Source organism: Alnus glutinosa, chromosome 4 (assembly GCF_958979055.1).
Source record: "Alnus glutinosa chromosome 4, dhAlnGlut1.1, whole genome shotgun sequence".
NCBI classification, from domain to species: Eukaryota; Viridiplantae; Streptophyta; class Magnoliopsida; order Fagales; family Betulaceae; genus Alnus; species Alnus glutinosa.
In genome coordinates, this window is record NC_084889.1 from 34,015,597 (window position 1) to 34,037,978 (window position 22,382).

A 22,382-nucleotide genomic window follows, 5' to 3' on the forward strand; every position below is an offset into this window, starting at 1 on the left:
CCTTAAAACCTAAACTCTAACCTTTTTAACCCTAACCCTAAAAACTAAACCCTAACAACCTAAGCCCTAACCTTTAAACCCAAACCCTAAAAACTAAACCCTAAAAACCTAAAACCATAAACCCTAAAAATAAAAATAACAAAACCCTAAACCCTAAAAAAAGAAAGAAGAATATTAAAAAATATAAAAGAAAAAGGTTCGAGATCTCTCTTTTTTTTTATTTTTTTTTATTACTATTTTATTTTAGTTAAACCCTAAACCCTAAAACCCTACACCCTAAAAAACCCTAAACCCTACAAATATTTTTACCTAAACCCTAAACCCTAATCCTAAAAACTAAACCCTTAAAAACCTAAAGCCTAACCTTAAAACCTAAAAAGAAAAAACCCTAACCCCTAAAAAAAGTATGAAAAAATGATACTTTGAGTTAACTGTTTAAAACAAACATTAAACAAACAAGCACTTTATTTGCTGTAATCAAATAACATATTTCGTTTCAGACTGTTAACTCGCGTACAGAGGAATATGGACAAGTCGTGGATGTCAGCACCTAGAGGTACGACACAGTATAACGACGGGTGTAGAGCGTTCGTGGCATTCGCCGTTCGTAACTGTAGGTCTGTTGATGGCAAAATTTACTGCCCATGTAAGTACTGCCGGAATAACCAGCGGCACCCCCCAGATTACGTTCTTGCCCACCTGACAGGGGGGAAGGGAATGTGCACGGGATACGGTTTCTGGTATATGCACGGTGAGACAACCCTAAACCCTGCTGTTCCTGTTCGGGGTCACGACCATCCCAGTGTCACAGATATGGCTGCATGTGGCATTGAACATGTAGAAGTCACAGAACAAGGCGGAGACCTGGAACAAGGTGGTGACATGCACGCCATGTTGCATGACGCCTTCGGCGTGCACGATGCATCAGATACCGATCATGTTGGCCAGCCCGGAGAAGTAAATGAAGGAACCTCTGGAAGGGACACATTGAAGTACCTTGAGTTGTTGAAGACTGCCGACAAGCCACTTCACCCCGGGACAAAGCACAGTAAATTGAGTGCTACTGTACATTTCTACAACTTGAAGTGCATTGGAGGTATTAGTAACAAGATTTTTTCTGATATTCTTGAGCTTGTCAGTCAGTTATTGCCTCCTTGCGATGAGGCATTGCCGGTGAATACGTACGAGGTGAAGAAATTCCTCAGTTCCATGGGTCTCGGGTATGAGAAGATTCCGGCGTGCCGTAATGACTGTATGCTATTCTGGAAAGACAATAAAGATCTAGATACCTGCACAGTATGTGGAGAATCTAAGTGGATGGCTGATATACATTTCGATCAGGATGGTGAGGTAATATCGTCGAGGAAAAAACGTCCAGTGAAGGTGTTGAGATGGTTTCCACTCATCCCACGGTTACAGAGGTTATTCATGTCGGAGCACACGGCGCACAATATGAGATGGCATGCAGATGGCTGCACTAGGGACGGCGTATTGAGGCACCCCGCGGACGGTGAGGCATGGAGATCGTTCGACTCTCTACATCCAGATTTTATGGCTGACAGTAGGAACGTGCGGCTTGGACTGACAACAGATGGATTCAATCCATTTGGGAACATGAGTACATCCCACAGCACATGGCCCGTATTGCTTGTACCGTACAATTTGCCTCATTGGATGTGCATGAAACAGACGTCGTTCATCCTGTCACTGGTTATCCCCGGACCGAGCTCACCTGGTATGGATATCGACGTCTACCTTCAGCCACTGATTGATGAGCTGTTGGAGCTGTGGGATGTAGGGGTACGAACACTAGATGCTGCGAAGATGGAGAATTTCAATATGCGTGCTCAGTTGATGTGGACAATAAACGACTTCCCGGCGTATGCAGATTTATCCGGTTGGCCTAACAAAGGTGTGAAGGCATGTCTTTGTTGCATGCATTCGACGCGTTCTAAACATCTGAAGAACGGTTGTAAATTTTGTTACATGGGACACAGGAGGTACTTGCCAACCGAACATCTGTGGCGGCTGAACAGAAGAACGTTTGATGGGACTGAGGAGTTAGAATGTGCTCCTGATGTGCCTTGCGGGGTCGAGATCCTCCAACAGTTGGACGGAGTTGCGTTTGGGGATGAGACCGCGGGTAAGACGAGACGGAAGAAGCGGAAGACGGATGCACGGGGTGCTGATGATGTTGTGTGGAAGAAGAAAAGTATTTTCTTCAGATTGCCGTACTGGAAGGACAATTTGCTTAGACACAATCTTGATGTCATGCACATAGAGAAAAATGTCATGGACAATATACTTGGCACTATTTTGGACATCAAAGGGAAAACGAAGGACAACTTGGCAGCTCGGCTGGATTTGCAGGAGATGGGGTTGAGACCTAAATTGCATCCGTTCACCGCCGCAAATGGTAAAACATTTATACCCGCGGCTTGTCACACGATGTCCAGGGAGGATAAAGAAAGCTTTTTAAAGGTGCTTCGAAATGTGAGAGTTCCAGACGGATATGCGTCTAACATTTCACGGTGTGTTCGGATGAAGGACCGTACAATTTCAGGGTTAAAAAGTCATGACAGCCACATACTGATGCAGCAGCTTCTACCAATTACATTGCGTCAGTCATTGCCAGACAAAGTGGTCAGACCTATAGTTGAGATGTCAGCATTTTTCAGAGGCATATGCTCAACCAAGCTAACCCAAGCTGAGATGGACCGACTGCAGGGTGACGTCTGTATCACACTGTGCAAGCTGGAACAGGTATTTCCTCCTGGGTTTTTTACTAGCATGGTCCACTTGGTCGTGCATCTTGTGCGCGAGTGTAAACTCGGCGGACCCGTGCAATATAGGTGGATGTACCCGGCAGAGAGGTAAAATACAGCAGAATATATATATATATATATATATATATTTTAATATTTTTTATTTTTCATGTCACTCGTGGCATTAAACGGGGACAAGCCATTAATGTTTGTGTGTGCACCAGGAGTCTTGGGGGTTTCAAGTCGAATGTGCGCAACAAAGCGGCTCCTGAGGGGTGCATTGCGGAAGGTTACATAGCGACCGAACTAGTAACGTTCTGTTCGAGATATCTAGAAAATGTACCAACCTTCCACAACAGACCTTTGAGAAACCCTGATGGTTCCAAGGGGGCGGGAATGCGAGTTAGTTTGAACCGGTTGACGATGCATCAGATTCATCGTTATATTGTGTTCAACTCTGAAGAGTTTCTCAATTTGCGGATGTAAGTAGTGTTTACATATTGAACCGGATTCAAATGATATAATTGATAATAACTAGTTTTTTAATTATATCCGCTGAATGTAGGATGCACAAAGACGCTATTAGGTGATCATGCGTTAGGGGTCGCATCACAGACGCTCTGATTGAAGCCCAACATCACGAGCAGTTCTGCGAGTGGTACCGCGCATATGTAAGGAAATAGTGGTATTTTCGTATATAGTATTTACCTATTTTCAGTGTCAATTTAAGATAGGATTCGACAATATGCTGGTATTAACCGATGTATTCTTTTAATATATGAAATGATAACATAGGTTGATGGCCTTGACGATCAAGGTAGGGAGGAATTGGGGCTGCAATTGGTTATGTGCAGTAGAGGGTTGAAGGAGACAGCAGTGAAGTATAACAGGTACGTGGTAAACGGGAAACTGTTCCGCACGCTAGCCCATGATGTGGGAAGGAGGACTCAGAACAGCGGCGTATGTGTGCCAACCGTTGAAGGCGAAACCTACTACGGGCAGTTAACCGATGTGGTTGAGGTCGAGTACTACGATAGGACTACGTACGTCCTATTTAAGTGCAATTGGGCGGACCCCACGATGGACAGAGGATTTAGAGTCGAACATTATGGTCTAGCGTTTGTCAACTTCACTCACCTCGTCCACAGGGGAGAACTGCTTACTGACGAGCCTTACGTGCTTACATCTCTCAGGTAGACCAAGTGTTTTATGTCGAGGATGAAAGGAACCCAAACTGGGTTTGTGCCGTGAGGACTAAACCGCGCAACGTGTACGATGTTGGTCAGGGGGAAGGGAGTAGTGATGCAGATAATGCATATCACGAGTGTGTACCGATCATATTACCCACTGATGACCTGCATGATATGAATGATGAATTCGATCACGATAGGCCCGACATTGATCCGATTGAAGCTCTTGTTATACAATGATTGCTATATTTATTATTGGTACAATTTCCTTAAACTCAAAGTACTTTCTTAGTTTGCATAGAGCTCATTGTATATTATGCATATTCTTTTGTAATATTAAAATTAAAACAAATTTCAAATAATTTGTCTCACATTTGTTCGCAGGTTCCAATGGACCAGAGACCCCCTACTTGCGCACATCGTGCACCACGCCTACCCGTGCCTTGCACGACTACATCCACACCGGCGATGTCAGCGGCACTACATACCACACCGTGGCCACACGACCCTGATGCCTTTTACAGACCATTGTCCCCGGGTACGGCGGGGATGAGCAGGTCAGATCCCGGGCAGACGAGCACAGCTGGATATTCTCCTTCTCTATACCCGCCTACGTCCACACCGGCGATGTCAGCGGCACTACATACCACACCGTGGCCACACGGCCCGGATGCCTTTTACAGACCATTGCCCCCGGGTACGGCGGGGATGAGCAGGTCAGATCCCGGCCAGACGAGCTCAGCTGGATATTCTCCTTCTCCATACACGACGTTCTCGCAGTTGGGGCTGACCTCACCGGGTCATATTGATCGATGGTGGGCGCCAGAGTGTCATGATCTGAGCAGATTTCCGTTGTACTATCCACACCCCCTTACACCACCTATGCCAGTCAACCCTGATAGTGAGAATCAGGATGACAGATTCCCGCTGCCACAGCGGGGGGGGATGCCTATGCCGGGTATGCGGTCGGGACAGCTGTCGGCACCGGCGGGGGGCCAGGGCCCGGCACCTGGGGAGAGCCAGATGCCTGTTTATGGACAGAGCCAGTTGCCGCTTCCTGGGGAGAGTTAGGACCCAGATGTGGGGGAGAGCCAGCTGCCCCGCGAGGGGGACGATGTGATGTTGGGTCTTGATCAGTTAGCCCATGATGTTCCCCAGGATATGCCTTCGGATGACGATCATGATGATGAGCATCACCCAGAGGATGAGGTAGGCGAGGAGCATGCTGGTGACCCAGCGACCGAGTACATAGCGTTCGACCATATTCAGCTGATGGGTAAGTACATTTTTATACATCATTATATCTTAATTTAGTAAGTTCGTATAATATTTAAATTGAATTCTTAATTTATTAATATAATTAAGTTATTTAGTGTTACTATATTAACGTTTTATATTTATTGACTAGGGTATAACCCAGACGGGAGCATCTATTTTGAGGTAATTAAGGACCCAGAGAAAAATTGGGTGCTCCCGAGGGGTAAGAAAGTTGTGTTGCAGTACAATGCTGCAACACAACCCGTGGGACGAGCATGCAATCGTTATAGACGGGCTGCGGGCAAGATGTTACGGAGCGGGTCCCACATTCACTTGCGGGACAAATGGGCGAAGGTAGATAAACAGATTAAGCAGGCGATGTGGGATGCCATAATGGTATGTGTATGAAACTAATATATGTATTTTGTGAAATTAAAGTTAAGATGATTTTTTTATTGAACTGCTAAAATTAATTATTAGATTGAATGTGCAGCAAGAATTTTATGTACCCGTATCCGTCGACCAGCGCCTAGCACAGAATGAATTCTGGGGTGATATGGGCCGTAAGCACCGTTCGTGGAAGTCGAAGTTGAGGACCCAGCTAAATATTTGAGACGGTGACACGCCATTGACAATACGTGCGAGAATGCCAGATACGTTTTTTGATAAGTATGACCGAACGGATGTGGAGGACGTACTGCACAAGTGGTGCACAAAAATAAATGTGGTATGTAGGTCTTTCAATGTATTACTAAAATGTTGTGTTTTTTTAATAAACAGTTCATTCAATCATAGCACATAAGTAATTAAGTGTATCAATTCTTACATTTTTTTGCGAATGTTCAATGTAAAGGAGAGGTCTGAACGAATGAAGCGGCTGCGGGAGCAGAATGACATCCCCCATAGTCTGGGGTCCAAAAGTTATGCCAGATTTAATCACGATGAGGTATGGAAAAATATGTAAAAACCCTAATTCTTATTTGGACATAATTGTTCTTTCTTAACATTAAATGAATATCCAATGTTTGTTATATATTTATACTGTATGGCGACAGGCATCTATATCTGGCACGCCCCCCACTCGCGCCGAGTCGTTTGTGAAGACGTACACAAGGAAAGACGGCACTTACCTGAACGAGCGGACACGGGACCTATGCGTATGCTACTGTTAAATGTTATCGATTATTATTAGTTATGCGTGTGATAAAGTATTTATTAATTACCAGTGTTTTGTATGTTGACGACGTACAGGAGCGGATGACACAGAGTTTGTCCACTGATCCTGCTGCCTCGGATCCCGTCTCATCAGATACGGTGCGTTGGGCACCTGGCGACGCGTACGAGCAAGCGGTTGGGCGACCCTAGTATGCGGGTAGGGTTCGGCAGGTTGGGCCGAACGTTACTCCTGTTCGCGGGACTTGTTTCTCGTATAGGGACCGCACACGGGGGGGACCGGCCGAGGGCACGTCTCAGGATTGGGCTGCTCATAAAATTGCGGAGTTGGAGGGCATAGTGCAGGCCGAGAGAGAGCGGGCTGACAGCATGGAGCAGCGCATACGACAGTTTGATGCTATGGAGCAGCGCATGCGACATTTTGATGCTATGGAGCAGCGCATGCGACATTTTGAGGCCTTCATGTCCTCTACAGGATTATCGTTCGTATGCCCTGGTGCTCAGCAGTCTTCACCTGCACACGTAGGTAGTACGTCATCTGTTAGTAGTGCGCCTGCAGGTATGGTTCATATTATGTAACATTTAGGTTTATTTTTAATTTGTTCTCATTATTTGTTTAAATTTGCATATAATATTATGTAGGTTAATTATTTTTATTACTTGCAGGTAATGCGACAACGGTTGGTCCGTTGTCGCCTTCTGGACAATTGCTGAGCCAACAATCCCCTCTCGGGACTCCATCGCCCGTTACACCATCTCTTGCGGGACAATCGACAGTTGGCGAGGTCACGCCCGGGACTGCACCTCGTGATCCGCAGCGACGTCCTCCAGATTTGTAGATATTTTGTATATTTTTTTTTTTTTGTTAGTCACGAATAACTTTATTAAATCAAGATTTAAAAATTTGTTGATATTGTTGTGTAAGTAGTTATTGTTAGTAATGAATATATTTATTAGTACATGGTATTCGAATTTTTAAATATTGTTGTTTTGATTAATTTGTGCAATTTGATTTTGTGATATTTTTGGATGAAATAAATTTGGAGAATTTTAGTAAAAAAAATATATATATAAAATAATATATATATATATATATATATTATACTGCGGCCAGTTGGCCGCGTGTACATTAATACACGCGGCCAACTGTGCAATTAGTGCCACATTGATCCGCCACGTATATTTACGTTGCCACTTGCACGTGGCGAACTGCAAGTGGCAAAAAACCATGTTTTTTGTAGTGTGTGGTCATACCTCAAGAAGCAAACTTTCTCATTACACTATAAGACACACTGTTAGACATAGCTTCTTCAGGAACATTTAGTTGCTTTTCCTTAAGCTTGTTGTACATTTATTCTAAACTTTCTAAGGTTACGATGTGTTTCATATTGATTTATCATAAGATGAGTCTTTTTTGTTTTTTTCTTCTCTTTTTAAGTTCCTTCGGTTGGTTTTGTTACACAATTGAACTTCTTATATTTTTTTTTTCTTGTAAGATTTTGACAAGTCTTGTATAGGTCTGCTTTGCATTTTCATGTATCAGAAAGGGCATTCATATACTCTTTATAGGCTGATCTATCAAGATTATTTTGGCTTTCTTATGCACTCTTTGAAGATGTTAGATTTGTTTTTCATGTCTACAGCTTGTTATGATTTATAAAACCAAAGATTGGAGGACCTTTATGGAAGCTAAGGAAGCTTAAGATTAGAATATCAACTGAAATTATCAAGAAAAAAAGAAGAGAAGCAAAGACTGAAAATTCTGATTTAAATCAGACTTTTATTTTCTTAGGCTAAAAGTTAATACTAGGAATCCTGGAAGTTGATGCATTGCAAATTCTCCTCGAACAAAAAAAATAGAACATGTGACATGGTTTTATTGTCTTCATTATGGCATCATTTTAACTGTAGCTCATCTTCTGAAAGGTTTGGTGTATGTTGTGGTATGAGTTAGTTGGCAAAGGGATGGGCCTAGAAGCTATATTATATATTTTGATCATTTTCCTGGAATAGAGCTCCTTCTACAACTTTAAATTGTTTATAATCTTTGTGATTTCAGGATAATATGTTAGCCAAATTTAACTTAGTTTTCATGATTATTAGGAGTAACACCAAAGACAGCTTGAGGTGTGTGGAGGGCAGGTTCATGTTCCATGAAGATGTGTTGGGATCAAAATAGAGCCGCTCAAAGAAGTTCAGTTTGGCCAAGTTGAGCTAGAAGGCCTCATATCAAAACTTTTGTGCAGCTGCTTGCATATGAGAATTGAAATATCTCTTAGTGGATTGTTTCTTCTTTGTAGATTTATACCTCATTCGTGGTAATGATCATGACTATTTTTGTGATGTTTGTCTAGGAATTAATCCAAGTCTTTTTTTTTTTTTCTTTTTTTTAAATGCAAGTTCTGGATTGGCAAAAGATCTAATGTATTAAACATGCAAGACATGATGCTCTATAGGGTTTGAGGTTGGAAATGGGAAAATTAAATATTTCTTTAAGTTATCCTTGTTGAGCCTTATGTAGACTTGAAATTATGATCTTCAAGTGACTCAAACTTGAACAAAAACACTACATTTTCCAGATTTGGATCTGCTGCCGAAAGTGCTCGAGAATCTTGAATATTATTAATTTGGCAATTATCTAAAACAGAGTATTTATGGGAATTGCTTACCAAAGGCTGCACTAGAACAAACTTGAGGTACTAAACCAAATACGCTTGTTACAAGCTTTCTAACAGAAACACGCCAATACCCTAAGCCACAATACTAAACCAAATTTGCAGTAGATTCAATGACAAAACCAAAAGGTTTCTTAGGACCCTACAAGAGTCATGATATATCATGCATTATATTATTGAATTTAAGCCTTCTAATACCTAACAAGTTTTGGTTTATAAAACGTCTTATGCCCTGTTATAAAACAACCCTATAATTGCAGCATTTAGGAATTAGGTGTATAATCGTTGATTTCAGTCAGCAGTAATACTGCAATACAAATGAAAATTTGTCCTTTCAAGCCAACATCATTCAAATCCATCGACGTCAATTTAACACTTAAATTTGAGCATTTTAAACATTAGACAATTTTAGATAATCACATCCCGTACAAAAAAGCTTCAAAACAGAAAAGTCCACCACATGACAACACGCAAGTCCAACAATACTTGTAGTGCCTATCCAAAATCCAACATTACAACATAGAGATATAAACTTCACAATAGAAGAAGTTGATAATGGCTTCGATGATGTCGGTAAATGGGACAAGGACAACTTAATTGCTTCAACTAGTTGGGCAACATTTCAACTTTTACGTCAGTGTCTTCTCCCGCCTTCCAATGCATCCAGCCAAATATATATGCAGTGTCTTCATATACCTGCAGTTCAGCCAAATAGACTATGATATACATATTTGAAGGCCACAAAAACCCAACCAACAGATGAAAAATGAACACTTTAAATGGATAAGAGAGTTGAATATATACCTGCTACTTAAAGTTCATTGCAATGAACCTCGCACATCTAGTCAGTCATTAATTAAGGCAGTCCACCACAATTTGTTGACACTCTTAAACAATTCTATAAACATCTATAAACAATTTAATTTCTTTTTCCAAACGAAGTAAGTTGTCCAATTTTGTTAGAGAATATATTGATACCGTATATTACGGTACTCTCCATATAGATGTTAGAGAATATAACGATACCGTATATTACGTTTCTCTCCATATATTGTAGGATTTGAATTAATCCTCATTAATTGTAATTGATTATAATCAAATCAGATTTGAATACATTCAATTCTGATTTGATTGTATTCTCTTTACATACCATTTTGTATTCTCTCTATATCCCTATAAATAGGGATAATCTGTATTGTAAATCAATCAAGCAATAAGAGCATAATATAGCCTTAGGGCTTTATCCTGTGGATGTAGGTCATTGACCGAACCACGTAAAATTCTTGTCTTTATTTCTTATTATTCCACTTTATTTTCTTTTAGTTTTATGTTTTCTTTCATGATATCAGAGCTATAGGCTAACGCCAATGTTCGATCCAATGGTCCTGTGATTTATTTTTCTTGTTTTTCATTTTCTTGTATTTTAGTTTTCTTATAGTCAATGCTTTGCAATCTCATTCCCATAGATATTGCAGTGTATTTGACGAAAAAAAAAAAAAAAAAAAAGAAGAAGAAATTTCGTACTGTCCCTGAGAAAAGAAAAGGAAAGAAAAAAAAAATGTATTTCGTTATGGGGAGATTTCTTATTGTTCCTGAGAAAAAAAAAAAAAAAAAAAAAAAAAAAAAAAAAAGAAGAAATTTCGTACTGTTCTTGAGAAAAGAAAAGAAAAAAAAAAATTGTATTTCGTTATGGGGAGATTTCTTATTGTTCCTGGAAAAAAAAAAAAAAAAAAAAAAAAAAAAAAAAAAAGAGGAAATTTCGTTATGAGGAGATTTTGTACTGTTCCTGAGGGAAAAAAAAAAAAAAAAAAAAGCATTTTGGTTTTGGGGAGATTACTGTTCCAGAGAAAAGAAAAGAAAAGAAAAAAAAAAAAAATCTTTCCGTGTGTTTTCACGGTGGGTGTTTGTAGATTGACTCTTTGTCGATCCTAGTTGGTGTCACCAGCAAGTTCTCATCTGCTCCGGCAGTTTCAGATCGTTTGAGGCGGCGTCTGGTTGTCTCCGTCGAGTTTCCGGCGGTTCTGTTGTGTTCACCGGCGACGTTTGGCCATTAATGGTGTTTTTATGGTTGTTAGCGGCTTTTGTGGTATTTTGATATTTTCCGTCAACTTTTGAGTTGTCCAGCGATGTTCCAGACGATATGTGGTGTTCTCCGGCTAGATTTAGTCCTGCCGGCAAGTTTTTGGCAGGTCTCAAGCGAGCTGTTGGAGACGGAGGTCTCCGTTTGGTTACAGGTATTTCGTTTGGTTTTTCAAACCGTTCAGTTCAGTGTTTTCTTGGTCAAAAAAAAAAAAAAAAAAAAAAAAAAAAAAAAAAAAAGGGGAAACGTGTAGAGAAACTGAAAAAGGCTTGGTTATTTATGTGCATGACTTGAATCAAATGAGTGTAGCGTCGTGCAGATGCAACGAAGGAAAAAAAAGAAAAAAAAAAATCATTAAAAAGAGGCCAAGTTGCCCATATTATTTTGGCCCTTTGTTGGCTCCTTATTTTGGTCATTGACCCATATTTTGGCATGTGGTATTGTTTCAAATCCATGTCTATTTTAGCCCATAGTTGGCCCCATATATTTTTGGCTCCTGTGGTATTGTTTCAAATCCAGGCCCATTTCAGCTCATTATTGACTTTTATATTTGGCTCATAGTTGGCCTATTATTTGTATTTTGGCATTTGTGGTCTTATTTTAAGCCCATGCCCATTTAGCCCCCAGTTGGCTCGAAGAAGAAGAAGGAGGAAGACGAAGAAGCAAAAGAAGGAAGACGAAGAAAAAGAAGAAGAAATATGTTCTCTAAACTGGGTTATATACGACCCAACATAAAAAAATAAATAAATAAATAAATAAAATCAAACTCAAGATTTCAGAATCTTCCACCTTGAGTTTGCAGGGGGATGTTAGAGAATATATTGATACCGTATATTACGGTACTCTCCATATAGATGTTAGAGAATATAACGATACCGTATATTACGTTTCTCTCCATATATTGTAGGATTTGAATTAATCCTCATTAATTGTAATTGATTATAATCAAATCAGATTTGAATACATTCAATTCTGATTTGATTGTATTCTCTTTACATACCATTTTGTATTCTCTCTATATCCCTATAAATAGGGATAATTTGTATTGTAAATCAATCAAGCAATAAGAGCATAATATAGCCTTAGAGCTTTATCCTGTGGATGTAGGTCATTGACCGAACCACGTAAAATTCTTGTCTTTATTTCTTATTATTCCGCTTTATTTTCTTTTAGTTTTATGTTTTCTTTCAAATTTAATATGTATATTGTTAATACTGTCAAGCAAACATAGTATCCAAAATTAACCATGCTCAAACTTCCATAGATTCATTAATAAGACCACAACATCCAAGAAAAACAAAGCACATATCAAATAAATCCAACATTAAAGTTGAAACAATACTCTTATATCTACATCTACTTAGTAAAATCAGGTTTCTATCCATATGTTCCATTATTTCATCTGAATATACACATGAATCAAATTGCCATTGCAGCAGACAGTGCAGTAGAAATGATCTAAATCCAATTTGGTTAAAACAGATATCAATCTGATCACAAACATGCCCGTACTGCAGTCTAGAAGGATCACATTCAGATAACAATGTTTTTATCTAAACTACAAAATTCAGTGCATGCATACATGTGCAGGAATTAGCTAAAAGGCATTCCTTCTTCAATCAAGGGAGTTCATTTATGAAACATAAAATGCCAATTTGGTGTATATCTTACAATCTTTTGACATATATAAGGAATCAACAACAAACAACTTTCTTTTTTCCTATTTGTTTCTTCTTACAGTAAGTTAGAAATTTAAGATGACATTGGTAACCTATATTGGAACATATGGATAGAAACCTGATTTTAACTTTAGAATTTAGAACCTATAAGTGTGTTCATAAATATTTTGGTTCCTTACCAACAACAACTAAAATCTGCCCTCCCCCAAACTACCAATACAGTCATATATCTACATCTATTTAGTAATTACAACACCAAATTATTAATATTGCAACTGGATAAATCCGTGACATTTATAGTGTCTTAAGAAATTGATGGATAATTTTAAGCCTAAATCAGCCCACCAAATAAGCACAGCATGCCATGGCGAAAATTTACAATAAACTTACAAATTTCAGGGCTATGAAATATGCAAACTCACCACGGTCGGCGCCAAAAAAGGGGGGAGTTCCGCTGGAATGGGGGCAAATCAGAGCTGGAAACGGAATGCATCGGAGATCCGGTCCGGTCTGTGCTGGGACGACTAGTCTATGCTGGGTTCGAGAGACGGGCAGAGATCGCGGGTCGGCGCCAGAAAAGGGGAGAGTTCTGTTGGAAAATGGGGGCAAATCGGAGCACCGGAAAAGGAGGAGATCGGCCGTAAAATGGGGGCAAATCGGAGCGCCGTAAAATGGAGGAGACCGGCTGGAAAATGGGGGCAAATCGAGCACCGAAAAAGCTGGAGATCGGCCGGAAAATGGGGAAGGAGATTTTTTAGGGAAAGAGAAAGGGGGGGAATGTAGAATAGCGCGGTTGGGTTCAATATCCGAGTCTTTCCAAATGATTTCAATTTTTTTTTTTTTTTTCAGAGGATTGATTCCTACACAACACAGGTACAAATATCATTTTCCTTTTTTTAATAAATTGTCAATGCCACGCTAAAAAGGGACGGACATGAGGCAGAAGAAAGGCTCATGTTTAGTATTACCCTCTGAGTAATACTAGAAGAAAGATTCATGTCTCGATCCCTTGTGTCCTCTCAAAAATGTGCATTTTAAAATTGCAATTGAATCAAATTTAATAGTGATTTATCACAAGTCCAATGATAATTTTAAAAAGCACATCAATTTTGAGATGCCATTTATATAATACTTGTCCATTCCATTTAAAGGGATTTTCTTCTCTCTCTCTCTCTTTTTCCTTATATTTAATGTAACTTCTCAACGTAGAAATATAACTAATTAAGTTCAACTTTAAGAAATTTGATCTACTGTTATAATTTTTTAGACTTTCAAAACGTCAACTTAAAAAAATTGATCATATTTTGAAAGGAAGGGTTATAACCAATCGCTCTGATTAATTTCTTGACCTATTTGTTTTGTGCCTCGCAAGCATATAGACATATATAGATAGGCTAGCCTTGTGCACGAGAAGATTACGAATTTTGCTCACTCAAAATTAGTGATGATTATTTGTGTATCATTCCCCTGTATATATATATAGACATGATGGATTTTAAATTTTAAATCTTATAATAAAATTTGGACCATGAAATAGATTTTCTCCATTTTATTTAAATAAGGTGCCATGTAATTTTAAATTTTAAATAATGTGCCACAATGTACACCTTTAGACAAAATAACTGGTCTATGAAATAGTGTTATGGATGGATTTAAGATGGGACTAGAATTTGTGTTAAAAGTAGAATTTTATTCAATAAGGATTATTAGCTGTCAATAATTAGTATTACGATTAATTTTATTTTAAAATTAGGTTTATCATTAGTTGGGTATTTTTTATCTTATCTTATTATAAGTGTGTATTTAAAGAAACCAGCAAGTTAATAAAATTATTTATGGATGAGTTAAGCTTAGAGTGTGTTTGTCATTGTGATTTTGTAGAAAAAAAAAAAAAAAAAAAAAAAAAAAAAAAAAAAAAAGGAAGAAGTGATTTTAAACTAAATCACAGAATTAGAAATTCTCAAACTACCCTAAAGACCGAAAGCCTAAAATTCCTTGAATTATCTTACCATTTTTATATCTTTTTAGCAAAATTTGTACTTAATTTAGCTGGAATATTATCATATTATGGGCCCTGTCGTCCTGCGTCTTGGCCTAAGCTTATATGCTACTTCCATTTATGTACTGATGACGGACTTTAATTACCTTCATTCAACAAATAATTAAGCACTAATTATCTTTTGTTAGATCTTCCTGCTTGGCCGGTTGATCTTTTTCCTCTTTCAAATGAACTGGTCCAACCGAGACTCTCTATGATTGGATCTAACAAAAGGAAGAGACTGAGAGAAAATTTTTATGAGATCCATATATCTATCCAAGTGCATACGAATTCCGGGAAAAATTAAATATATTTGAGGGAAAACTTCACTTACCATTCCTGATTTTTTATCACTTTTGCAATGATACCCATAAACTTTACAAAGTGTCAATTTAATATATCAATCTTTAATTTTTTTTTTCAATTTTACCCATCCATTAGAATTTTTCGTTAGAATTTAAAATACCCATCATTATCTTTAATTATCATTATCTTTATTAGTGTTGTTAAGGGTTAGTGATAAGATATACTTTTACGAGAGTAGTTTATCTTTATCATATTTGTTTTCTTTGTAATCCTATATATATATATATAAACCCATTGGCCAGGTTGATGAATAAAATAAGCAAGTAATTAATTTTAGTGATATTAGGGTTCCTTGAACTACCCTAAATTATCCGTTAGGTACTTCGTAACAGCGTACATGGTTGATGTGGAGTAGATTTAACTTCTAATTAGCTTTAAAAAGAAAAGGAGGAAGAGATGGAAGGGTTGTGATACATGAGCGTATTCCTATGTCATAAACGCCAATGCAAGACAGAAGCTCGATCTACAATGCATTTTGTAACAGTTGCTTTACTGTTAATGTTTCCTAGTACTTCCGGTAAGAGAGATTTTAGCCGTTGAAGTTTAATGTTGCCCCTAAACCGGAAGCAAAACTTGCGAGAGCCAGCAAATTGAGGAGAGGAAGGGAGAAAATTTAGAATATATTTTCAAGTAGTGATGAAGCTACCAATTTTTTAGCGACGACCCACAAGTCATTGCTAATAGTCACTTATCAGCAACGACATTTTGGGGTCGTTGCTAATGTCAAAAAAAGTCTGAACATCAGCGACGACAAAATTGTCGTCGCTAATATGTCGTCGTTATTATTATGGCAGTAATTTTTTTCCCACGTGAAAAGTATTAGCGACAATATTTAGCTTATTAGCGACGACTTTGTGGTCGCTAATAACACATGTTATTAGGGACCATAATAGTCGTCGCTAATACTTGACTATTAGTGACGACGAATATGTCGTCACTAATAGTCAAGTATTAGCGACGACTATGTTGTTGCTAATGATAGATCTTATTAGTGACCACAATAGTCGTCGCTAATATTTGACTATTAACGACGATTAGAATAGTCGTCGCTAATAGTCTAGTATTAGCGACGACTATGTTGTCACTAATAACAGACATTATTAGTGACAACATAGTCGTCGCTAATGCTTGACTATTAGTGACGACTAGAATAGTCGTCGCTAAAATGATCCATAAATAATATATTTGAATCAAATTAGCGACAACACATCGTTGCTAATGTCTCGTGTATTTAACTTAATTTTTTTTGTTTTGGAAAAACTAAACTTTACCCCCCCCCCCCCCCCCAAAGTTTAATCTAATATGAAATTTTGCCTCCAAAATGAAAAATAAATAAAAGTTGCAATGGACCCCAACTAAGTTTCATAATTTTGCAATGTAGCATATTCTTTCGAAAATACCCCTGAAAAGATCAATTTCTTTTTTTTTTTTTTAAAAAAAAAAGAAAAAGAAAATTGGGGGTGGCTCCGGAGCATTTGGGGATATTTTTGTCTTTTTTTAAATAAAAAATTTAAAAAAATAATTTTTTGTTTCAGAAGACTTGGATACATTACTAAATTAGGAAACATGGTTAAGGTCCATTGCAACTTTTTTCACTTTAGAGGTAAAATTGCAATTTGGGTGAAACTTTGGGGGGTTAAGTGTAGTTTTTCTTTTTCTTTTTCTTTTCTTTTCTTTTTTTTTTTTTTAATTTTTTTGTAAATGTATCATAAATCCTTGAGATAACACGAGATTTGAAATCACTCTTTCACTTTTTAATTTTAAAAAAATATCACTCATTCCTTAAGTTTTTAATTTCGCGAATTTGAAAAATAGTCATTTCGTGTTTTTTCCGTCCAGTTTTACAACGTCTGTGAGGTTGAGTCACCATTTATCCACATAGGCATTGACACATCAGTTAAAATGACACCGTTTAGTTTTTTTTTTTTTTTTTGCCAAATCACCTTAAATTAATAATTTCTTTTTTATTAAAAAAAAAAAAAAAAAAACCATTGCCGATGCAATAGAGCTGAAGGTGAAGGTGAAACAGAGTTGGACGAGAGAATGGTTTGAGTTGAAAAAGTTGTTTGATTTTTTTATTTCATTTGATATGAAGATTAATTGATCTGTAAAGAGGAAAATGAAGTAAAAGGGAACAATGAACAAGTTGCTGGAAAGAGAAGATGGTAGGCATGGTTTTTACGAAAATGGATAATTATACCGTTGGTCCCTGGGGTTGGCCATAATTATTTTTCACTTCTTATAGTTCAAAAAGTTCATGAGAGGTCATCGTAGTAAACAATAATTACGAATCACTCCTAGGCTAATTTTCCATCCACTATGTTAACAGATTCTGTTAGTCAATCACGTCATACTCAATAAGAAGTCGACACGTGTCAATTACAATAAAAAAAATATGAAAAAAAATAAAATATAAATATTTGTTTTTAAAAAAATAAAAATGAATAAAACAAAGGGGTGGCTGCCGGTGTGGGGGTTGCCAGGCCACCCCAAGAGGTGGCCGAGGGTGGGTGGCTGTCCACTTTGTTTTACTAGTACTGCATTACTCCAATCGATAGAAAATTTTATCGATCCTAGTGCATTACTCTGATCGATCGTGAGTATATGAATTATATATTATCCTAGTGCATTAGTTCGATCAATAATGATAATAATATATGGATTTTGTCTTATCCTTGTGCATTAGTCCGATTAATCGTGATACGATCAAATAATTAATTGATAACAAACTTAAATATTTTTTAGAAAAAAATACACATACCCCCTCAAATTGATCCATTGTCAATGTTCCATCTAAACTACAAAAAAATGTCAATGTCAATCTCTCAATGACAAAAATATGCTTCATGAAATTAAAAAAAAATAAAAAAAAAATTATAATTATAACAAAATAAAAAAATAAAAATAAAAGTTTGAAAAACCAAGGGGGTTCATTGTAATTTTTAAAATTTTTGTAAACAATTAATTTTTGTTTATTTGTTTTGGAATTTATAAGAATACTTTAGTCTTTTTTTTTTTAAAAAAAATATTAATAAAGAAATATATATATATATATATATATATATGAAGGAGAAAAAAAAAAAAAAGAGTCCAAAGTTGGTCAACCGCATATATATATATATATACAATTCTAATTAATGGAGGAATCTGGCAGTACTCCCATTCACGACTAACTAGGCTATTGACCAAAAAAAAAAAAAAGTAAAAGAAACACAACTTCCATTAGTTGCATGCGGGAGACTTTTCCGCACAAACCAAAACTTGTTTGTTATAGTTTAAGAAGCAGAATAAAAAAAACAAAGAAAGAAAAGAAAAGGGGCGCTCATCATCAAAACAGTTTCTTTCTCTTAGGTCTCTCTCTCACTCTCTATCTCGTTTTGATCTGAATTGGGATTTGGGATTTGGATCTTTTATTGTTTAGAGATTAATTTATGTTTATTTATCTGTACGTTTTACTCCCAAAAAAATTGTGAACCTTTGAATTGGGATTTGAATCTGTTATTGTTTAGAGGTTAATTTTATGTTTATTTTATTTTAGTGCTAATAGTAAAAACAGTGATACCTTTGAATTGAGATTTGGATCTTTTATTGTTAGACAATTTTGGACAAAAGTATGTGTGGTGACACCTAAAACCTATAGATTGATAGCGATATGTGACCTAAAACTTTCCCCTTTTCCACAAAATAGTTTATGAGCAACTTGGATTAATTGTAGTTTTATCTCATGTGGGGTTGGTGATCGTTTCAGGCTTGCAGTCAAGACTGATTCGGTTTTTTTTTTTTTTTTTAATTTATTTTTTCAGAGACTAGGAAATTATTAAATTGCCTACACCAACTAGATTATCACACAAAAACCACGTTTTTGTTGTCATGTACGTCTAAGAGTACTGCATATATGTCTGTGTTTTTAATTTTTAATTAAGCTTGATGGATTACTAGATTATTTTTTTAATATGTACTGTGGCTCGATCTCCTTTTTACATTTAGCTTCTATTGCTCATTTAATTTATTGGATGTGCCAATCAGGTAGAAAATTAAGCTTAATTTATTGGATGTGTCAAGAAGAGAAATTATGTTACTATTCAAATTTTTGTTTTTTTTTTTTTCCCAATGGTGAGTAAAATTTGATGAGGCTTCTAGGAATGCTCGAAGTCATGCCTTTTTTTAATTTAAAAGTTTTAGAATTTTGATAAAACATGTTAATCAATCGAAAAGTGTTTCAGAAAGCTAGAGTTATATATTCTTGTATTGTTTAATAAATGTGTATTATTTACAATCATCATTTTTTTTTCTTTTTTCTTTTTTCTTTTTTTTTTATATAAAAATATATATTTACTTTCTGAGTAATCGCGCGATTTCAATTCCCTTAGTTTTTAATTGGGATGCACTTTTCTTTAGAAAGTTTTATAGTTTTTCAATAGGCACTTAGGTGGTTCATAAATAATTGTTTTGAATGTTGATGTTGAAGTAAAATAAAGAGTGAGCTGCTTTTGGTGTGTTTGTAAATAGTTTGTAAATAATTTGAGGATTTACAAATGAATTGAGATTTTTTTTAGGTGACTTCCCATGTTTTGGTTTTTTTTTTTTTTTTTTTTTTTTTTTGTTGAATTGTCTAATCATGAGCTGTTGTTTTCCATTTCAACTCCCAAGAAGAGGCAGTGAGTGCCATCTACATACAATCAGTTTATAAAGTAACAAATTTGCCATTGATTCTTTTGGGTATCTTTTTATCCTTTGCGTAATAAAAACATTGTATATATTCAAACTATAACATTCCCATTTCTCATGTAAGACAACTTCCTTCCTATGTAGAGAGGAGATCTAAAGGATCAAGGCCAATAATTCGGATATTAGCCACAGGGAAGCATTTATTACTGCTGCCAAAAATGTAAGTACACAATATTCATTGCACAATCACAAACACTGCAAATTTGAAATTGAAATTTTTTATTTTCAAAAGTTTGCTTTCTAGTTTTTTATCAATATATTGAATCTCTTCAAATTTGAAAAAATGACTTCTTAAGATTTTTAATAATTCATATAATTATGTTTTGCTATGCAATTTACTTGATCTTTCATCTATTAGGGTAACATTAATCTATATTACTTATAGGAAAAACAGTGAATTCAAATCTATAGCAAGCTATGCGAATCTAATGTTCTAGATTGTGCTTACTTAATAATAGTTTTGAAGTTGTCTTGGACTGTTATTGAAGAAGAAAGATGTTTGATAACTTTATATTGTCATATTGTTGATTTTGTGCAATTTATTTTGTGCAATTGATTTTGTGAAATTTATCTTTTTATCCTTTGTGTAATAAAAGCATTGTATATATTCATAGCTTTATTTAAAACTAATACTAATTTTACCTTTATTGACCCAGTCCTGTTGTAGCTTGTTTTATAAACTAGTACAAAGACTTTAGTTAACCAGACATCGAGATGGATAAGAGTTGGATGCAGGAAACTCATAGATTTGGTGAGAAATATTCCAAAGGTGTTGAACAATTCATTAGAATGGCATGTGGTCACGTGGATGAGCTTAATAGGATCAAGTGTCCATGTCGCAAGTGTGAGAATCGTTATTATAAGCCTATAGACATGGTGGAAGATGATTTGTTCATTAACGGAATTGATATGAACTACACCCAGTGGGTATTTCATGGGGAAGAAGACCCGTTTCGTATAAATGAGCATGTCAATCATAATGATGATAATGCAAGTTCGGAGGATATTGATGAGGTTGAACAAATGTTAAATGACATCGGTATGGGGACATTTCCAGGTGCTAATGCAGTTGAATCCTCTACTACTCCAGGTCCAACAACCAATGATTACAAATCGAGAACTTTTGACCAAGTGTTGGAAGATGCCCGAAGTGAACTTTATCCAGGCTGTAAGAAGTTTTCAAAGCTCTCTTTCACTGTGAATCTACTTCATATAAAAACACTTTGCAATATGAGTAACAAGGTGTTTGATATGGTGATTGACTTGATAAAGAGAGCTCTCCCAGATGGAAAGGCATTACCAAGATCATATTATGAAGCAAACCGGTTGAGGCGAGACTTGGGTTTTAGTTATGAGAGGATACATGCATGTAAGAATGATTGCATAATTTTTTGGAAGAATCACGCTGATAAAGAAGAATGCCCAACATGCAAAACTTCAAGATGGGCAACGGTCAAAGGTAAAGGTAAGAAAATTCCACATAAGGTCTTACGGTATTTCCCAATTAAACCGAGATTGCAACGGTTGTTTATGTCGAAAGATATTGCCAAAGATATGAGGTGGCACAAAGATGGGCGTCAAGATGATGGAAATCTAAGACATCCAGCTGATTCAATATTGTGGAAAGAGTTTGATAAAGAACATGTTCAGTTTGCTCAGGACTCCCGCAACGTGCGCCTTGGTTTAGCAAGTGATGGTTTCAACCCATTTGGTAATATGAGTACATCATATAGCATATGGCCAGTAGTACTTGTGCCGTATAATTTACCTCCGTGGAGGTGTATGAAAGATCCATATATGATAATGTCCTTACTTATCCCTGGACCTAAGGCACCTGGAAATGATATTGATGTGTATCTGCAACCGTTAGTGGATGATTTGCAAGAATTATGGACAGAAGGCATTCCTACGTATGATGCGTCGACACATGAGAATTTTAAGTTGCATGCAACATTATTATGGACTATAAACGATTTTCCTGCATATGGAAACTTGTCTGGGTGGTCTACTAAGGGAAAGCTTGCGTGTCCAGTATGTAACAAGGATACAATGTTTAGAAGGTTGAAGTTTGGATTTAAGACGTGCTACATGGGTCATCGTCGGTTCTTACCTCAGGGGCATATATGGCGCAAAAAAAAATCTCTCTTTGACGGTACTGAGGAGCATAGAATGAAGCCTAATGAATTATCTGGAGATCAATTGTTACACCAACTAAATAACTTAACAAATGTGCAATTTGGAAAAGATGAGAATGGAAAATCGAGAAAGCGAAAGCGCAAAGAAAATGAGTTGAATTGGACGAAGAAGAGTATTTTTTTTAATTTGCCTTATTGGTCAACATTGAGACTGAGACACAATTTAGATGTTATGCATATTGAAAAGAACATATGTGATAGTGTCTTAGGTACATTACTGAATATTGATGGAAAAA

General features: G+C 36.6%; 1 protein-coding gene and 2 long non-coding RNA genes across 5 annotated transcripts in view; 2 read left to right on the forward strand and 1 right to left on the reverse strand.

The window, feature by feature from the left end:
• LOC133867251 (uncharacterized) overlaps positions 1 to 22,382 on the reverse strand; it is a 90,460-nt gene that overhangs the window by 58,789 nt on the left and 9,289 nt on the right. The window lies entirely within an intron of this gene.
• LOC133867252 (uncharacterized) overlaps positions 1 to 22,382 on the forward strand; it is a 73,127-nt gene that overhangs the window by 10,673 nt on the left and 40,072 nt on the right. The window lies entirely within an intron of this gene.
• Positions 6,712 to 7,365, forward strand: LOC133865442 (uncharacterized). The gene is made up of 2 exons (XM_062301850.1): positions 6,712 to 6,944; positions 7,052 to 7,365. The coding sequence occupies exons 1-2, from the start codon at positions 6,755 to 6,757 to the stop codon at positions 7,222 to 7,224; spliced, it is 363 nt and encodes a 120-aa protein (XP_062157834.1). The 5' UTR covers positions 6,712 to 6,754; the 3' UTR covers positions 7,225 to 7,365.